We start from the raw sequence: 21,987 nt of genomic DNA, 5'->3' as shown, positions 1-21,987 counted from the left end.
CAATAATAATAAAGCTAAAATACATCAAAAATAATGTATATATAAACCATATACCATTGTTTAAAAGCAATATAGGTACTTAGCTAAAAAGATAAAGGCAAACATTATTATTTAAAAAAATATATAATCATTTACTTATGTCATATACGATATGCCTATACAAAATATGTTTTAGCAAATAAAAATAAGACGTTTTTATTCCGCAAATATCAATTTTGTATAATTCATATTTATTTAAGTAGATACTCAATAAGACTATTAGATCTTACGAGCCTATGCAGTATAGTTAGTATTTAGTATTATTTACTTTTTATGAGCCAATATTTATACTACACGGTTTCATGGTTTTTGAGAATATAAATAGTTATTATACACACGAGACAAATTGCTAGTCACAAAAATGGTAAATAATATATGAGAATTATTTCGATTATTCAATTATTTGATAATACTGCAATACAACATTGCTCCGTGAAAAAAAAAATAATAAAATGAATGCATTGTATCTCGACGGAACGACAAAAATAAAAAAACGACATGCCTATTATATGGTCGCACCAATATACCAGACAAATGAATACTTTAAATACTAATGAATTTCTAGACTGAAAACCCGAAGGTACACAATGAATAACATACACATACCCAATTTGTCAAACTTTTTTGTTTTTTTTTTTTCATGTAAAAAATGCATTCAGTAAATAGTGCTCCGTAATTTAATATTATAATTTTTATTTTTTGAACAAAGTGCATGCATAGTTACTATTCGTCGATAAAAAAAAAAATCATTGTAAATATAATAATATACTATATTAACTTCATTTTATTATAAATAATAATATTTTTTTGTTTTTTTTATCGACTTTAAAATGTATAGATTAATGTGAATCAAAATAATTAAATAATTTAACTTAAGTAAGAGAAGCAACAAATCATTTAACTTCGAATATGTAATATAAACATAACAAATAAATATTAAAATGTGAGTTGAAAATAATTATATTTTAAAATAGTTTTTATAATTTATTATAATTTATTTAAAAACTCTTTTAAAAATAGAATAATAATCTAAATAATTACATTAATTTTTGATATAATTAGTGGAAACATAAATTGTTTTAATCACATGGTTTTTTATGTACCTATTAAAAAATTCTAAATAAATTACCGATATATATAAGGTTACCAATCAGTTCGAATTATTTTTGTTCTTTATTTTCGATTATTCTGATGTAAAATTATAATTTTTTTCAAAACTCAAAAACAATCTCATGTACCTATATAGAGAAAAGAAATTTCGACATTCGAATAGAGCATTAAAGTCTCCCAACCAAAATTAAAATACGTTAAATGGCTCGAGCGAGGCAGTTTAATAATGCAGTTTAATGAATGGAATGTTGGTATATAACAGTCTTCGGTTTTTTTCGTTTAAACTTAACAACTCAGACGTGCAATGTTAACATTATTATTACGATGTTGTTAAATTTATTAACAAAATTATATTTAATTATGAAAAAAAATATATTTATTTTTAAGAATATTTCGTAATATTTTCAATATTTTATTATAAAAGTAAGTAAGTACTATTATCTTATTAGTATTTCCTATCTTATTAGGTCATTTTCAATGTTCTGTAATAATGACATAATATATATGTATATATATATATTATTGTTGTATCTTTATATTTTTTTGAATTACATGTGTATTTGGGTAAAAAACGATCTATTTGGATGCGTTATAGTCGAATAGAAGATAAACTGTAATCACATGAAAAAGTTAGATAACTAACATTAATATCATCGTTATCGATACACACGCCAAAACTGCGTGGGAAACGTACATTTATTATAAAAAATTATAATTTATTACTTGCTGTTTATACTACAATTTATCTTCATAGTGAATTAAATGGCGTGCACTCCATTTTTGACGGTTTCAACAAATACAGTTTACAATATAATATAATATATAATTGTATACATTTATATATAATAATAATATGATAATCAACACGTGTATTCATTCTTTATAATTCTCATGATAACTTAAAGTATATAAAAACTTCCATTTTACGTCTTACAGAATCTAAAGACGTACAAATATAAAAACAATAATTACTCGGCAACAATCATAAACTTATCGTAAAAGTAGTTATTCGTTTTGATTTGAGATTATATCTTTAGGGGGGGACCATCGTTTTTGGTATTTAATACTGTGATGGGTTTCATGGAATATTTGATGACACAATTAACATAACAAGTTTCTTTTTAAGAATAATATGGAATTTTAAGTTGAAAAAATAAATTTTGAAAATTAAGGGAATGAATAAACAAATTATTACATTAGTTTTTTTTCTAATCGAGCAATGTTCATTTCGTATTGTTAATTTTTTAATAATACATATTATTTTACCAAAACATATTAAAATTTCGTTTATTGTGTATTTTCACGTTTATTTCGTGCAAAATAAATGTTTCTAAAATATAATTATTTTTTAAGCCTGTAGTTGTGAATATTATATTTTTTTCATTAATAAATTTTAATTTTTTTCATATATAATAGTGATGACATATGATTTTATGGATTTTAAATACAAATAAATATGTTCTAGTAGCATTTTATATAAAAAAAAATGTATCATATTACTAAAACATTATACTTTATGATAATAAAGTTTTATAATTTTGATAATCGTTTAATTTATTAACTATAAATGATCTATACATAGATTTAAGTGAAATGCCCTGTAATAACTAAGAAATAAAAGTATGTTGAAAATGTATAACTAAAACCTAACCATATTATTTAATATTAAGCCGCTTATAAAATAAATGCACAATATACCATTATTTATTATAAGTGAAAATATTGTATAAAACGACGATATCCGAGGATATATTAAAACATTTAGATCCGCCGATTACACATTTTTTTTTTTTAAATATGGAAAGAAAAGGATTAAATACGAAAAATCCTAATCGATAATATTACACACTTATAATACGATACCTAACTAAATATTATAATATAATAATATCAAAAAAAAAAAAAAAAAAAAAAATCGCATAGATATTAATAGAATATACAATAAAAATCTAAAGAAAATAATGATAAAAAAATAGAAATTGTTTCTTACTTCTCGTGTCTGAGCACGTCCATTTAGAAGGCCCGTCGGACTGCGATCGCGGCGTCTGCCTGACAAGTGCGCGCAGAGACGCGCGTATTTTACCCAAAAATAATATGCCCACAATAATATTACGTGTACGAATTATTATCGTACGGTTTTATTGTATTATTATTACGATGGGTACGCATAAGACACACGTTCACGTCGTCGCAGACGTGCGCATACGTGTGTGTGTATAGACCGCGGCGGACAGATGAGTGTTGCGACGGTGTGCGTTATAATAATATTTTATTCTCTCCGTGTTGGTGGGTCGTCGTCGTCACTGACTCGCGGCGAAAAAGCGACTGAATTTTCTGTCGGGGGGTCCCCGGGACGGCGCGGGATGCCGCGATGCTGCGGGTGCTTCGCGCCGTCCGACGCCGCCGCCGCCGCCGCCTCCGGTGGTGGTGCCTGAGGATTACCGCTCTTCTGCCGCCGCCGCCGCCGCCGCACGACGGAGCGAGCGAGAGAGACGGAAACGGAGAGCGAGATCGCTCACACGCACAAACGTGGCCGCCCCGGCGGCGCGGCGTGCACCACGCACACACGCACCCGAATCGCGCTCCTATTAATATATATATATATATAATAAACGCGGTGCGTGTGTGTACGTGGTGTGCCGTGCGTGTATACGTGTGTGCGTGCGCGTATAATATAATATTATAATATCGTGTGCGCGCGTACACATCGTATTATAATATATAATATTATAATATTATAATAAATGGTGGTCTTCGCCCCACCCGCGGTATTATTATAATATACGTGTCCGAAATGTATAATAATTAAATCCGACGAGCCGACGACGACGCATATGGTTCGACGTCCAGTCGGACGGGGTGGCAATGAGGAGGACGAATATAATATTCTATAGTCCGACATAAATAACCCGATACATATTATTACGATAATACGCACTATAATCGAGTTTCACGAAAACGCACGACACACGATATAAGACGCGATTCGGCAAGTATGTTCGCTTCCATTTTGCCTTTGACAAGAGGAATTCGTTCAAATTTTGAAAATCGGAATTTTCAAGTATATATACAACGTGTCTTAAAGACCTTTCACACTTTCGGATCATTGAGATTTTTTTCGCTTTAATGTCTGGTACAAATTTTGGTTTTTCAAACGGAACCTCCCTCGTCCACCATTTAATAATACTGTAAATTATTTAGCAGATGATTTTTCAGAAAATTTTGATTCACCTCCCTTGTTTTTCTTTTATCTACATATCAAAAGACGATATTACAATATTTTTAAAACAATAAATTACATTAGGTACAAGGTTATTTTATATATTTTTATAGTATATGTCGAATAGTTTGTGGAGGAAATTGTTCACTAGCAACACTTCTAAGGAATATTTATTTATTTAACTACCTATAACTCAAAATGTAAACGAGTAGGTAGTTTTTCAGTTGTTAAAATGTTTATGACAAGGAAAATTATCCTTGAAAATAATTTTAAAAAGTGTAAAATAGACTACGTAGTATTGGATCTAATGTTTATTATAGTTGAACCATCTTTACAAATTATAAATATAGATAGATTAATATTAATTACAAAAATGTTCAAGTCATCGTGGCCCTAATAGTTTTCTAACCCATTATCACGATTCACGATCCTGCAGGACAATATAATATTATCCTTGGTAAATAGCTCAAAAGCTACTCAAATTTTTATTTTGACATGTAAACATTTTCAAAAAAAATAACCACTAAGTAATTTACAATAGAAAAGGGGGACCCTTATTTGAAATACAGAAGTTTATATCTCTATAGAACACTGCTATAGTAGTACAAAAATATATCGACAATTTGAAAATATACTCTTGAGATTTATTTAAAAATAGATTTTTAATAACTGCAATATTCTTAAAATATTTATTTTTTAAAGGGGATGACCATACTGCGTAAATCATTCTGTATATAAATGTTGTGTTGTATGGTAACTAAAATATTACACAGCGTTGAACATTCTGTGGCAATTCCGGGAATCTCTCAATCACCATATGTATTATAATATTATAAATGGTTTGGTATGTTATCTTATGTATCGTTGCGATTATATTATAGATATGGACGTGCCTACTGCAATACATTAAGACCGAATATTTACTAAAGTCTGTAATCTAAAGGTATTGCCGAAATATAGAGCGCACAAACGAGTCAAAATAATTAAGTTAATTTTAACATTTATTCACTTAATTATAAAAACTTAATTGATCTGTATCATTGACATACACTCAATAAAATATAACGAGTTGGTTTCAATTACCTAAATCCACGTTACGTTTATTTATAAATAATCGACTAATACATAATATAAAAAAATAATTATCGACTATATACATCATAATGTATACTATATAGGGAATAAATATATATTATTATATAATAAATTAACTTGTTGCCGTTAGCCAGGATTGTTTAACAAAAACAACTTATTTAAATACATTTATTTTAAACTGCCTATTAGTTATTTATATTATTTATATATTTAAAACAAATAAAATTAATTTAACTAAGTTGAATGATATAACTTGACCACACAAAGACCATCACATAAACCTTTATAGCCGTAGTTGTCAAATTTGTGTTTTTCTGCGCATTAAATGTTAAATGGTTGATTGATAACATTGTCCAGTTCTGAAAAATACATATTATTAGTATTAGTTAGAACACAATTTATTTCATTGTTTCATTGCAATATATTTGTGTTTATTTACGATTTATTAAAATTTGAATATCCGAAAAGGGTAAAAGATAGAGTGAATATTAGTAGGTATATCATATTACATACATTTTAATTGAAATAATCAGTTGCATTCAATGAAAAATATATATTCTCGACAACTTGAATTCATAGACGTTAGGTTTTCGGAATATATTAAAATGTGATATTTGGTTTTCGAGTTTTAAATCAATGTTTTCATTAATTTCTCAAGAACAATAATAATTTAAAGTAGTTTGGATCAATTAAATGTATATTTAGTTTTTAATTTGCTTCTTTTGTGGAAATGGCTATAATACAATTACGTCCAATTACAAATAATTCAAAATGAACAAAACACGCGTTTTACAAATTTACATTCAATTTGTATGCCAATTCATTCGTAATATTATAAATATATTCATAATTATCATATTTAAATTATGTACTGTTTAATTGTATATTCTACTCTTTTTTAGAAATAATAAATAATATTATTTGCACATTTATTATTTCGTTTTATTTTTAGTATCATAATCAAATAGATAATGAACTACTATCGAATTGATTTTCAAAAATGATATTATTTTCTTGAGTGCTATTATTAAGTTTTATTGAAAAAATTAATTTAAAAACCAGGGGACAAACGACCTATATAATAAAAATAATACACCGTAGACTAAACGTCTCGAATGGCTATAATATTATACCTAGTGTTTACAATATAATATATAATTTTTTTTCTATGTTATAACCTCGCTGAAAGAAATTAGCCACAATTCCAATTTAATACTCGGGATTGTTGCCAAAAACTTTAAATATAAGCGTTAATCCGACATATACGATTATTGGTGTTGGCTATACTAGACATTTTAGTAGGTATCACACCAAAAATGAGCTCGAGTTTTTCGGTAATAAATTAATTAGAATGTGTTAGTCGTTTGTAAACAAGTATACATACGTGCCTAGGTATACGTATAATATATTATGCATATTAAGTTAAATTAAATGTAACTATTACCTGCAGTAGACACCAAACAATGGATAGATATACTGTAAAGTCTGTACTAATAATATGTATTGTAATTCGTAATATGCAGACAAATAATTCGTTGTTGATATTATATTAATTAGGTAGTATATTTTTTGTTCATTTAATTTCCGTGTATTTTTTCATATGTCAACATCATAACGTTCATTTTTAAACGAATCATCACACGCTTATTGTTTAGGTATAATGTATTGACATAATAATATACGTTTTTTCATCACGATTGAAAAAAAAAAGCTACGTCATAAATGTCATTGGAAATATTTCACCGATGACCAATTATTTTATATAACACCCAAAGAACGAAATAAACATATTATAGAATTTAAAATGTTTATGTAATAATATATAATTTATTATTACAGATAATAATATGCATTATTAAATACTGTTTATGTTATTATACATAATAAAATATGTGTAGATTATAGTCAAATAATATATCGAGTATATATAATATATATTTTTTACCGTATAAGTTTAAGGTGATGTAATAAAATACAATTTTAATCGGTCGATTATTTAATTATTTATAAAAATAACAGAACAATAATATATTAACTGCGATTCTAAAACGAAAAATAATTAATTTCTAAAATATATAACCTGGTTTTATTTAAGTATACGTTACATTATTGTTATAGTCTAAGTGCGTAATCTGGTATAATATAGCTATACCTAATAAAAGTTAAAATGAATATTTCATAAATTGTCTAGGCATTTTAATATACAATGACGATCTCGTATTACCTAATGTGTCATCGATGTAAATCAAAATGCCCACTATTAGAAAATGTATAAGATAAAAGTAATGTAATGATAAAAAGAGGGTTGCATTATTTGCATGGGTGTAATACGTTCATAAAAATGAATAAAACTCATAAATAATTTTAAAAAATCGACAAAAGTTCAAGTAAAAATAGTAGGCATTTATTTAACTATATAGTAATATACTTTGTAAGAAGTGTTAGAAGTAAAAATATAGGAAATGAAAAAAAAAATTCCAACAGATTACTAGTTATTATTTTATTAAATGTGATATTGAATTATAAAATAAATATTTTAACGATAAACAACAAAAATATTTGACAATTAAAATAAATGTTTATTGGTGTTGGAGTCAAAATATAATAAGTAACTCATATTTACAATGAAAAAAGAAGCCGTAGAAGTGTCTTACTATTATGTTAGTGAAAAACTAATAACGAACTATACGATACATTGCTCGCGGGTTGCTAATTATCATATATTTAAAATTATAACACGATAAGTTTATAATACTGAATTATTTTAGGATTTTATGGCTATCACCTTACAAGCCATACCTTATTTTATTCTTAAGCTATTCCAGGAGGTTCATTTTACAAGTTAGACACGTCTAGTTTTGATCACCATTTCGTTATAGCACCCAATATAGTGAAGTTTACTCAGATTCTTAGGAAATTATTTAAATTATTTTTAAAAATATTTTCTCCTATTTATAGTCTGTGATTTTTTATACAAACATGCATTGCATGTAATATAAAATTGTTCTTACGTGCCCAAAAATCGGCCAAAATTAATTCCGCGTAACAAGAGGTGCATCTGAAGATGGGTCTACCACCCCACTCCCATTCTACCGACTTTTTGGTGGGTCTTATATAGCTGTTCTTCCCTAGGCTATTCCAACTATCAACTTAGCTGGCTAGCGATGGGTCACAAAACATTACAAATTCAGTTATTTTTAACGAACAAATATTTCTATATCACGCATTGTGTCAAACAACCATATAATTATATAAAGTATAAATTACTCTAGTTGATGTAAATGTATATATATATATATATATATATATATAATTCATTATACAATTTAAATAAATATACATTACCTTAAAAAAAAAAATAGAATTAAAACAAAACAGGAATGATCGTAAAAAAATTAGAAATTGAGTTGCGTTAATTATTTGTAAGAATAAAGGAACACGAAACTCTTAAAATAGGTATAACAAGATACTACTACCTTATTAGTATACAAAATAATTATTTAAAATAAATTTTAATTGGAAATCATAATATTATTATTTATTTTTAAGTTTATTCAATACCTACCGGAATAGGTAAATTCTTATAATATTATGGGAATACATTATTTATCAATATAACCATATCATTATTTTAGTTACATCTTTCATCATCAACATTTAAATGCACAAAGAAAGGGGTTAGGTAAGAAAAATCATGTTTGTCAAATTAATAACAGAAATAATTATTGCTTACGATAAATTACAATTTGTTTTCGTCATTGTAAACATGTCATGTATTTGTTAATTAAAATAACTGTAACTAAAAATGATTACTAAACTAAATTTAAATAGTCTGTTTATAATACTTTATTTAAGCCTCTAAAATAGTTTGACGTTAATAATTAAATAACAATATACCTGTAATGAGTTGGGCTTAAAATAATTAGGTGCTTCTTCGTTTCATTTAAATAAATTAGCAACTACCTATAAAGTAGTTGTTTACGAATGTAAGTTGGATCATACTATTCATACTTTTACATTTTAGTATTTTACAAAAATAACTAACATTTTTCAATTAGGTACTGTTAAATATAATATACCTATGTTTATGTATTACTAATTACTAATTCATTACTTGTTAGTTTAATAATATAATATATACAATAAATATCTTGAAATTGCCTAAGCTATAATACTATAATACTTATAACCCATAAAATACTTGTCTAAATTTCGATTTTTATGCAACAAAATACTCCAAAAAATATTCTGCTTCAGAATATGAAATTAAAAATGTATGTTGTCATTTAAAAAAAATTAATGAGTTAAAAAAATTACCATGATATAAACTATAAATTACATAGGTAAAGTATTAAAAAATATTATATATTTTTTTTAAATTTTGTATTATTTCAAGTGGCAATAATATAAAAGAAATATTTTCAAAAACATTAATACATTTCAAAATAATGAGTATTGTTTGATTAAAAAAATCGCCCAGCATATATAGTTTTTATTTTATTGTCTATAATGACGTTTTACTTTTGTATGTAGTTAAACAATTAAATTAAATTTATCATTATTTGATTCCAAAATAATTTCATTAAGCTATAAAATGAAACAAAATAAAACACATATGAATTAAATAATTTTAAATATCCAATTATTTCAAACTAAATCGATAAAAATTTTATTGACCTAATAATTAAAATTTATTAATGAAAAAGTATTGCTATTTTAGAAAATGTGCACATATAGTAATAAATACACATATGCAGCTAAAAATACAACTTTAAGTCTTTTACTCTAACTATGCACATTATATAGCCTTGCAATAAACTATGGTAACCATAAAGAAATACAGCCAATAATTATTCAACAGAAGAAAGTCGTTAAAAAAATTACATCCATTTTACTTCTCCGAACAAATTGCTATTCCACTCATTTTAATCGTTTGTTGGTCATTGGTTATTGACTGTTGTCATATTTTGTCCGACTTCATATTTAGCCAAAAATTAAATGGGAAATATAACCTATGAATTAACACATGCATGCTTATTAAAAAGGATTATTGTTAGGAAACACGTCTTTGCGTTTTAAAATTAAAAATTTAATACTACAATATCTATAATACCTGCTACTACTCATAGTATGGGCTAATAATTGCCATCAGGTGCACCGATGTATCTGATATTGTATTTTTTTTTTTTTGTCCATACATAGCGTTTTAATTAATTGTATACGCGGCATAGAAAAAAAAACCAATAACTAATAAAAATGTAATTATACGATTACAAAGTAAAATTGGGCGGAGATTCATTGTTATAAAGTACCAGTGGTCAATGTTGCATGATACAAATTATTATCACGTACTTGATTAATTTTTAGAAAAAATACAAATATCACACTTATTTATGTTTAAGACGGGTACTAGAAAAATTAATGAATACAATCTATGTCGAACGCATTTATTGTAATATACTAATAAATAATAATCCTATCAATTAAGTACCTACTCTTAGAAAGAAAATTAAATAGTTGTATATACATAAATAATAAGCGTTTTAGCCATTCCAGTTACACTAATGATGAAGACTTGATGAATAGGAAATCGATTGTAAATATTTAATTGTTATTGAATTGTGAGATCTAAATTTTTTTTTGTTATCCTATTTTTTTACAAGAGGTTTTATTAATGATTACTGAGACCACTTCAGAAAATATCAATACCAAATGCTTATTAGATGGAAAAGACTCGATTATTACAACCATAACCTAGCCATATATACTATCATAAACTTAGAATGTCGTAAAGTTTATAATATTCGTATGGGAATACGATGTCCCAATAAAAACGTGTACTTGAAATAGAAATATTCGATGTCTATATATTTATTTAGGTTTGTATAGAATTATTGAGGCTATATTATATTAAAGTGGAAAAAAATATTATGTGTAAATATATTAAATTATATAACATATTCGTTGTTCCTATATAAATTGAATTGAAATTATGACTACTGATATATCAAAAAATAACGGTATTTTAAACCTCATCTTGTTTACAGGAAACGCGAATACATACATAATCAGTACAATATATTAGAATAAGAACAAATAAAAGTGGGAAGCAGGTAACCTTTCTGCTATACAATAGTCGAAATTTTAACTTAAAATGTCTATAAAATAATTGTGTTTATATGTTTTTAATATTTTCCGGTTACAGTATCAACTTATATTAATTGTTCAATCCTTAACTCAAAAAAATTTAAAAATTAAACATTTTATAAATGTTCTCACGATTTTGACGAATTTTGTAAAAATGTTAAGTTCAAATATCCATATAATTAACTACGTATCTTACATTTTTTTAAATAGCTAATATTTTACGATGAACTATAAATTAAACTTGCAGTCATGAATTATGATCCAGCGAACATTTCTTATCGACATTATTAAGAGAAAAAAAACTAAAAAAAGTTGAAAATTTCAAATGTTTATAAATATCTCAAAAAGTGCAAAAAAATATCACGTATAGGAAATAAAAATGTCAACATTTGATTAAAGTGTCAAGTATTTACGGTTATATTTTTTTAAATTACATAATTTATGTAAAAAAAAATGAGTTTATATAGAAAAAATATTGATGAAAATTCTCGTTTTTTCAAAAGTATCATCCTTAAAAACTATTAATTTGATATGATTTGCTATTAAATAAAAACCCTCGAAGTTAATAATCGAAGCATTTTCACTGCTCCAAAAAATGTCATGAGACACACAAAAAATCATTGTAAAACTAATATATTAGTATTAATTAAGAATAAAAATTATCGTTAAACATTCTTTTTGTATAAATAATAAATACAATCAACTCTATAATATGTACCTACATAATACTTTCTTATGAGTTATAACCGTTTTATTACATGTACCGTGGTATTGTTAAAGATTATATTCAATTATTTAAGTGCACATAAAAAATGACTATTGCAGGTTGCACTTACAACTTTTACAAATCAAGGTTTTACATCGTATATCACAAGTTACATATCAAATAATTATTAACATCTGAATTTGATTAAGTGTCGTAGTCTATAGGTATTTACTTTTATTAAATATAGTCATAAACTAATAACAATTGTAATACGTGTATATAGTTATTTGAAAAAAAAAACATCTTTTCATATAATATATTATGCATTATATTATGGTTTTACCAAAATAATTTTTAATGAGATGTTTACAGCAATTATTAGTGGTTTAATTTAACACAAACGCTCATTTCTCCATATTGTCATACTACTATTTTTTATAATACTGATTGCTCTAATCCTAAATATATATATAATTCGTAATAAATCCTTTTGTATAAAATCTCTAAGTTACTAAATTTGAAATTTAAACATAATGCTCTTCCTTGTTACCATAATTAAATTTAAAATATAAAATCAAATAAAACCTTAACTTTATTCATATCTACAAAAATAAAGTAATTATTTAATTATATTTTTATACGGTAACTAAGACATCAATGTTTCATTGGTAAAAAATGAAACCTATTCTAAACAGAGCATATGAATACCTGTTTTATTCGAATTTGAAATAGTTTATATAAGTACATTAGAAAAATCTAATTTTCGCTTTTTCAATAAAGTAATTTTTTGTCTGTCTTATTTCAATAAAAATATACTTGAAGTTATCAATTATGTTATTGAGGGTTTTAAGCTATTATAAAACTTACAACCGGATGTATATATTGACTATGAAAAAAAAATTATTTTTAATCAAACAAATCTATTTTACTACATTTATTTACTTAAAAATCTTTGATAAACTTAATTTCTTTCATTTAAAAATAAAGTGAAAAAAAATCCAACCGAAAGTCATACGTTTCAATGAATTGTGTTATCGTTGAGGAAAAGAGATATGGACCAGACGGAAGTGCTATGGACGCCTCCATGTTCCGTTGGCCTCTTTTTCATTTAGTTTATAAGGTTTCTGCAATAAATCAAATATTCAATAAAAGTGTGAATTGTAGTTCTCGCCAAAAGCATCTTTTAATATAATATACGATAGCATTTAAACAATATATAATTAAATTACTATAAAAAAAGAAAAAATGCCAATTCACTATGAATAAAAATACATACCACATTACCACATTATTAATTGAAATATTACTCTTTTATAATAATTAAATTAAATTACGTATTCCTATTTAATATTAAAAACATATTTAAATTTAAATTACAATTATTTTATTTGCATAATTTATAATTAATGAGCTGACTGCATGAATGTATATATATATATAAACACACAACTTAAGAATGACCTTGAATTACCAATAATTTTTTCAACAAATCGAAAAAAACTAAATGTTTCAAATTAATATAAACAGCTTAAAACTAGTCTAAATAATTTTTAAATTTCTCCGTTTAGGTATCTATAAAGTTTATAGTATAAACAATAATTACATTGCGGAATAATTGTGGAATATTTCAATAGTTTAAGACTTGTTTTTTTCTTATAGTTTTGAAGGACAATTGTCAATAAAAAAACAAAATTGTTATTCTTTTGAAAAATAATTAATGCTTTTAAATTAAAATATTTTCATGACTTTTGGAAAACAGAAAATTGATTAATTTAAAAATTAAATAAACGTTTATTTATTAAAAATATAAATTGAATTAAAAAAATTTTTTTTTTTTGAAGATCGTTCATTGTAATGCTAGTGTCGAGTAAAAAAGTAGAACATTTGAGTTGATATTAAGCTAACAAAAAGTTTAAATTAAAAATTAAACAAAATAAATTGCAATGTAAAAAAAAAATCTAAGGTTCACTTGCAGTATAAATAATAAAAACAATAAATTACTCATATTTTTAAAACTAACTATAATGATTGATAGTTAGTCACTATTTAAATATAATTATTAATGTCTGATTTTAATCTAAAATAAAAAATAATATATAATATGTAGAATTAAAATCGATACATTTAAATGTGATATCAGATATATTTTAGAGTGTGATACAAATCTGATGAATTAAATACAGGACTATGACAGATAATTAGGAAAAAAGTACGAGACGCTAGAAATTGATTCGTCTTTTAGCATATAATATTATGTTATAGCTGTAGTTTTATATTATGAAATATTACATTACAAAATAAAACATCATTATCTCATACAAAATATAAACATTACTATTAGCCATAGAAATCCACGAAATTCGACTGTAAAAATGAATGTTATAATAAATAACGTTTTGTGTAAATAATATCGTTGCATCTAGTGAGCAATAATTACAATAATTATTATTTTCAAATACTGCGACAGCGTAGACGGATTTGAAAAGCCGTGATTGATTTAAGTTATACAAGAATATATATATTATATTATATCTTTCGAAAATGGTATTTTTTTTTTTTAATTCGTTTTTCTCCTTATTATTATTTGATTGATTAAAGATGCAATACTACTACATTCCATCATCCCACCCCTCACCCACAACAAAGGTATATGTCGTTGATTGATTATTATTATAATCATCACGTTCGTCGACTTTCAGCTTCTGTCGCCGTCCGGGTGGCGGGCTCGACGTTGTTACCATTTGAATGCAGTCGGCAGTCTCCATATATATTATTATAACACTCCCGAACCGAAACGGTTGATTATTACCAAAAATAGAAATCTCGAAAAATATGACAATAATTATTGACAATGACATATAATATTATTATTATTATCATATTTTGGAGATGTATGACGTAGTATAAAAAAAGATCCATTATATTTACTATTTACTACTTATCAATCATTTTTTACCGATTGACAACTTATAAAATATGTATTGGTTAATATACAAAGTAAAACGTGTTTACTGAACTAAAGTCAGTAAGTGAGATCGGTTTATATTTTAATTTAACCACAATTTTTTTTATACTGTTAACAAATTTGAAACGAATGAATTTTGTTTTCCTACGCCACAAGCAAAGTAAAAATAAAAATGTTTAAAATAACAATGAATGGGACTCTCATCACGTCAAGCCAACATATTCTAGTTAATGTATATTATATTATAATATTGTTGCCCAAACTAAAAGTCGTTTTAAATGAACCTCGATGCACTTTTGTCATCGCCTGTTATCATTTAAATTAAATTAATTATAATTTATAATTGTACATATAAAACTAAGTACTTATATACTGCCTGTATATTATTAAAATAATATTCTCCAAAATTAACTCGATTGTAGTACTTTCTGACAACCACTTAATGTTTTATGTTAATGATATAAATAACCATGCGTAGTGCGCACTATAAGACGTTTATTTTATATTCTTAGCAAAGCGGTCATATTGGTTCTATAACGATGTGTTTTTGTTGACATCTAAAGACATTTTTTACAATTGAAAATATCTTCAATACCAAAAGGAATTTTAGGTAGTGAATTTGATATACTCCCACAAGGGAAACTTCGCGGCGTCAAAAACTCAACATTTAGTTTCAAAATAACTAGGAAAAATAAAAAAAAAAATAGGTAAATGAGAATATTTACGCGACAACAGTTTTCGTCAAAATGAATAATCATTGATAATTTAAATGTTCACCAAATACTTATATTAACATTTCATAGATAATAATAAATAGTTTTAAAAATATTTTGGCTCTTTTTGAGTTATTTATAAATATTTAAAATATTTTAATTAGTTCTATTTTGATTGATAATTGTTTTAACTGTACAAAGTGCCTCATAAGCTGTTGTTTTAGTTTCAAAAACTAAACATTTTTAAAAATACGCCATAGCCAAGATTTTTAAGTAAAAGCCGTTAAAATGTTGATGAAATTTCGCCAAAATTACGAAAATGTATAAATTAATTTGTACTAATAATTTCATAAAATGTTTAATTTTGATACATTATTATGCTTGAAAAGTTGAAAATACAATACAATAGCCTGCTATAATTATTTCTTATCATAATTAAAAAAGTCTCGCGAGAGTTAGAAACTTAGAACATCAATTATTGATATAACTGGATACGTGTATATGAAAAATAACAGTTTTAGTGATCATTTGGTAATTCAAAAAAAATATGAACCATTGAAACTTGAAATGTTTTGCCATTGCGTATACTATTGTTTTCTATACACGCTAAAATGTTCAAAATATTTAAGCTAATAATTATTAGTTATTTACACTAGGTATTTGTTGCTATTGATTTAGTTAATAATAAATATTATGGTCTTCTTTTACAATACAAATAGCTCTTATTAGTGTTTTTATATTGCATATTTTTAAAGTTATTTCTTATATGGTTATAATTTTGAATACAACCTTATAATTTCAGTCAAAAGACTAATTGAAAGAAACTCGTTTACTCGATATCAAAGAAAAACGAAGATTACCCACCCACTGCAGGGCTCCTGCTATAACATAATAATATAGTATATAATATACTCCACGAACAGGACTTAAATGATAAGTGGGTAGGATGTGAATTTTTTCCATCGCAGAAACTAGATTTTGGTATCCAGCGAGTGGTATACTACAACAGTATATTATTATAATATCATTGCAGATAGCTGAGTATCCGACCTTAACAGTGAGTAATCTCAGCTTATTTGCGATGGGCGGCTTATTTATGTTAACTATGATATTGTATAGCATTGCCCATGGCAGAATAAATTATCACGAATTTATTATTTTGTTAAGTTCCGTTAAATGTAAACTGCACAGATTTTTACACAGTTATTGGAGTTGTTTTGACCAAATATAAAATGGAAGCCTAAAACTATATTTAATTATGTATATTTATTTTATTTAACCAATGAAAACAATATAATATAAAGTTAATTGTAAAATAACTATATTTAAATTTCATGTATTGAAAAGTAAAGTAATAAAAAGTATTAATTAGCTTAGGACATTACGGATCTTGATGAATCTATTAACGAAAATTTGATGAAAATCAGTCAAAAACTGTGGATTTACAGAAAATGTCGTCCGTTTTAAGCTTTTGGTTTTATATAGTGGGTAATACATTTATTAATATTATAATTGTTCCTGCATGATTTACCTATGAAAAATTAAATAATGCCAGAGGATTTACCATATATTATATCTTAAACTCCGTTAAATGTGAACTACACATAGTTTAAACACTGTCATTAAGCAATTTTGACCAAATATAGAATACAAGTTTCAAATTATAAATTATTTTACTTATTTATCTATTTTATTTTATGCACCTAATAGCAACCCTATATATATATAAAATAGTTATTTTAGAGAGTCAACGCAAAATCCTGGTACAAGCTCCTCTTTAAAATTCAAAATTTTAAAATAATTTACTTCTTTTTAGGTACATCTAAAAATCATCCTCAGATTCATGATTACCTATGTATAAAATTTCAGAATCACAAGTGCGATGGACTTTACTATGAACCGTTTACACACACACACACACACACACACACACACACACACACACAAGAAAATTGCCTTTTAATATAAATAAACGCAATATTTTAAGGAATAAACCCAATATTTAAAAACAATAGATGAACAATTCTAGGTTTTGTAGTATAACTACAATAAATTCCACGAATATGCTTGTACCATTTTCATGAAATACGTATAGTGAATGTACTGTGCACTATTATATTTTTATAATAGTTATATTATTTAGGTACCTACGTATATTATTGTCTTTCATTTAAAAAAATAAATGTTTTTGTTGTATGAAATATTATTAGAAATAGTATTAGACTTAATATTTGTCTACAAATAATAAAATATTAATAACAGTTGATTGAAAAAATATGAAAAGAGAAATTAACTCGAGTCGGGTGTAAAATAAAATTATTATTGCTACCTGCCTACTATTATGACTATAAGGATATAACTTGATAAGAAAATATGGTTAAAAAGAACAATATAATTAACTGTATTATGAATGTCAATAGGTATGACTTATGTGTTAATACTTTATAACGTTGTACATTGGTTGTGTAATATTTGTTTTTATCGATTACTACGTTATAACATGACACACCTATGTTAATAATAACGTATGAAAACATTTTAACGGAATATACTAGACATTTTTTTGACAACATTTTGTCTAGCAATAAATAATAAAATACTTCTGTCATTTGCCGCATACATTATAGTTAATGCGTTAAGTATATTGGCATTTTATATCTTCAATGATCACAATATGTATATTATATAATAGACCAGTATTAAAGCCTACGAGTTAAAATATTAACCAGGAAATCGTTTATCGCAGGACACCATGGCCGTTGTTATCGCACAACGGATGTGTTCTACAAACGCTGATGTCGATGAACCATTTTACCGTTGAAAATTTGCACGCCCGTGTTCATTCAATATTTTTCTTCCGGTCGTCATTTTTATAGACTTATGAGATCAGTGCAATATACTCTAATAAAATATTGAACACATTTATTTTACTCGGTTTTGGGAAAATGTTACAATAATATTATATCTCATTAAAACGAAATTGATTTATTTATGAAAAATTGAAACTAAGATAGATTATGTTGGTGTCAACAACGTATACAATATAAAGATATTTTTACAAATTGTATTTACAATAGATTACCCCAGTTTCTATTTTATATGATATTTTGTGATAATTATGATTTCAAAAAAAATAAATAAAAATACTTCAACGCTCAAAAATTCACAATATAGAACATATTTCATAAATAACTATTGTAATATGTTAAAGATTCCTCAAACAGTTGAAACTCGTTTATCACTATAGGTGTACTACATTATACGTACATTCTATACAATATAGGCACACTTTTTAAATTCATAGTGCGTATTTGCATTTTAGAACTGTTGCACATTGTATGGCCGCTGAAATAAGAGACTGGGTTATTCTACATCATTGAATTTAAAAAATACAAGTACAGTTTCAAATTATGATTAACCATAAACTGAGATATAAAAACAATTTAAGTACAAACATATGTTGAGTTTATTAGTAGTAAGTAACTGCATAATAAAATGTTATAGGTATCTCCATAAAAAAATCTAGGTAAGTATGAACATTAACCTTAAACTTAAAAAACCTTTATTACGACACTGTTTTAAAATGAAAACAGTTAGATCCTAGCCTCATTCTTATGCTGCTGATTTAATCCATTTTTTTTAGCTATGTACTGGTTCTTCTGCTTTTGAGATAAAGATTTAGTATAGTTATATGACTAGGTAAAATTATACAATTATACACAGTAAGCATATAGCTGTATTCTACAACCTTACGTGCGTATTTGTGTGTGTGTGTGTGTGTGTGTGTGTGTGTGTGTGTGTGCGTGTGTGTATGTGTGTGTGTGTTTGATTAGATTTTAAAATTTATCATTAAATAGTTTATGATATTTTTTCAATATCACTGTAGGTATATAATAAATTCTGTTAACTACCTACTGACTAAATTAACTTCCTATTTTTATTTAATTAAATTTGTCTTTAAGAAGGCACTGCCTAATTAAAATGAACATGTATTTTGTATTAATAATAATATATTTTTAAAAAAAGTAGTAGTTTACCTTCACCTTCAACATACACTTACTTTTAAAGAAATTCAAAAACTATCACCAAATGTGTTGTAGTATTTTAATAAACAAATTAAACATAATCATAAATCAAATTTTCGTTAATAAATAGCAGGTTGGTAGGTACTACATTTAAATTCCATACTGAAATGATTAATTCACTGTAATAAAACAATTGATGTAACTATTTTAGATATATCTAGTGGGTACTTAATAAATTAAAGTACCTACTTAAAAGTTATAGCATTTTTTTGATGCTAAGATAATAGGAACACATAATTCGTAACACTTTAAAACATTCAAAACTGTGGGATACCAGTTAGAGCATCTAATAACCAATATATTAAGATAATTATCATGATCACGATCATGATTATAGTTACAATTGTTTGAAATATTATGTAAAATATACAAGTGAAATACTAGAGAGTTAAGTAATAAAAAACAATGGACAAGATTCAAAACAAATGTATTAAATAAGCAACAAGTTTGTATCGTATAATTATTATTATAGGTATACATTTTAAAATTATGATATTAATAAACTAAAACACTCACAAAACAACCCTGAATAAAATTTAGTTAACGATGTATAGCATTTATGACAATTGTAAGTGACATCTTTGTACTTTTCATGATATTATAATGTTTTAAAAAAAAATGAATTGCTTCTATAGTTAAGATTTAATCAAATCTAAATTAAATCTGAAAATTCATCAGACAATTCAAAAACTATGTTATGCTAATTATTTCGTTATGATTTAAAAACAAGGTTTGTGGGAACTTAAACCATTAATGTATTTTATATTATTATAAATTTTACTATATTACTATACATTTTTAATTTATTTTAAAATATTATTTATTTACAGATACTATGATTCTATTTTTATTATTTTACGATACTTACAGAAGTCTGTAATTACATTTTGTGTTATATAAGTTGCTATAATATGATATAAATATATATTATTATAATAATTAAATACTAATAAAATAATATATTATCACGATATTTTTGGAAAAAAATATATCAGCCAACTACCTATAATACTAAAAGTAAAATAAAGTACTTAATAGCTATATCAAAAAAACATATCATTTGGTGATAAAGGCTGATAGACCATTTCCGCTCAGAATCGTTTTTCATACATAATAATTTTTAATAATAAGTAATACATATCATCGAATTAAAATTTAATACACCTATAATAATAGTTACTAATTCGACACTTAATTTACTGCAGAGCGGTACCCATTTACCAACTTTTTTTTGAATTTATAATATCGTTTAAATATGTTACCAAGGTATCTACAAATTATATAGTTTTTAATTATATGGTATCATTACTATTTTGTTAATTATTCTAGTTAATTTTTATGGTGAAAATATAGTTTCTTATATTACAATAATTTAATGAATGTTTAATATTATGTTTATTTGAAATAAAATGAAGAATTAAAGAAACAACAACATAATATGATATAATATACCTACTTCAAAATAAAAATTCGTTTACAATACATAAGTAAATGATGAAAACATAATAAAAAAAAAACTCTATACTCGTATGTTTCAATACCGATATGACATCATTACATAACTTTTACTATTATTTATAAATTATATGTTAGGTTTATGGGTACACTAATATATAGAATAAATAATTAATACTAATGGGATATATGTATATCGATGATGTATAGCGTGTGCCGTGCGTAATTTCAAAACAATTAAAAACATAAATTATTGAATCAGAAACATACCTCGTACGTGATTAAAAACAGGTATAAGTACTCCGATTATTATTACAGCTACTTAATGGTTTACACTTATCACAATAAAAGGTGGAGGTAATAAGGTTTTTGAAAGAATAAATGTCGTTCATTCAATGTTTTAACTCAGGTACAGACGTGTAGGTATAGTTTGTCCTATTTGACTTGTCGTC

General features: G+C 25.2%; 1 protein-coding gene across 4 annotated transcripts in view; it reads right to left on the bottom strand.

Annotated features, from left to right (window-relative positions):
• Positions 1-3,481, bottom strand: part of LOC132926305 (papilin) — a 48,812-nt gene extending 45,331 nt beyond the window's left edge. For all 4 annotated transcript variants that reach the window (XM_060990649.1, XM_060990652.1, XM_060990650.1 and 1 more), the window contains exon 1: positions 3,140-3,481. In XM_060990649.1, coding sequence (XP_060846632.1) covers positions 3,140-3,162 — 23 coding nt within the window. In that variant the 5' untranslated portion in view covers positions 3,163-3,481. The remainder of the gene's footprint in view (positions 1-3,139) is intronic.
• Between the last annotated feature and the right edge of the window lie 18,506 nt (positions 3,482-21,987).

Source organism: Rhopalosiphum padi, chromosome 3, assembly GCF_020882245.1.
Source record: "Rhopalosiphum padi isolate XX-2018 chromosome 3, ASM2088224v1, whole genome shotgun sequence".
Lineage (NCBI taxonomy): Eukaryota > Metazoa > Arthropoda > Insecta > Hemiptera > Aphididae > Rhopalosiphum > Rhopalosiphum padi.
This window is presented reverse-complemented; position numbering and strand designations above follow the sequence as displayed.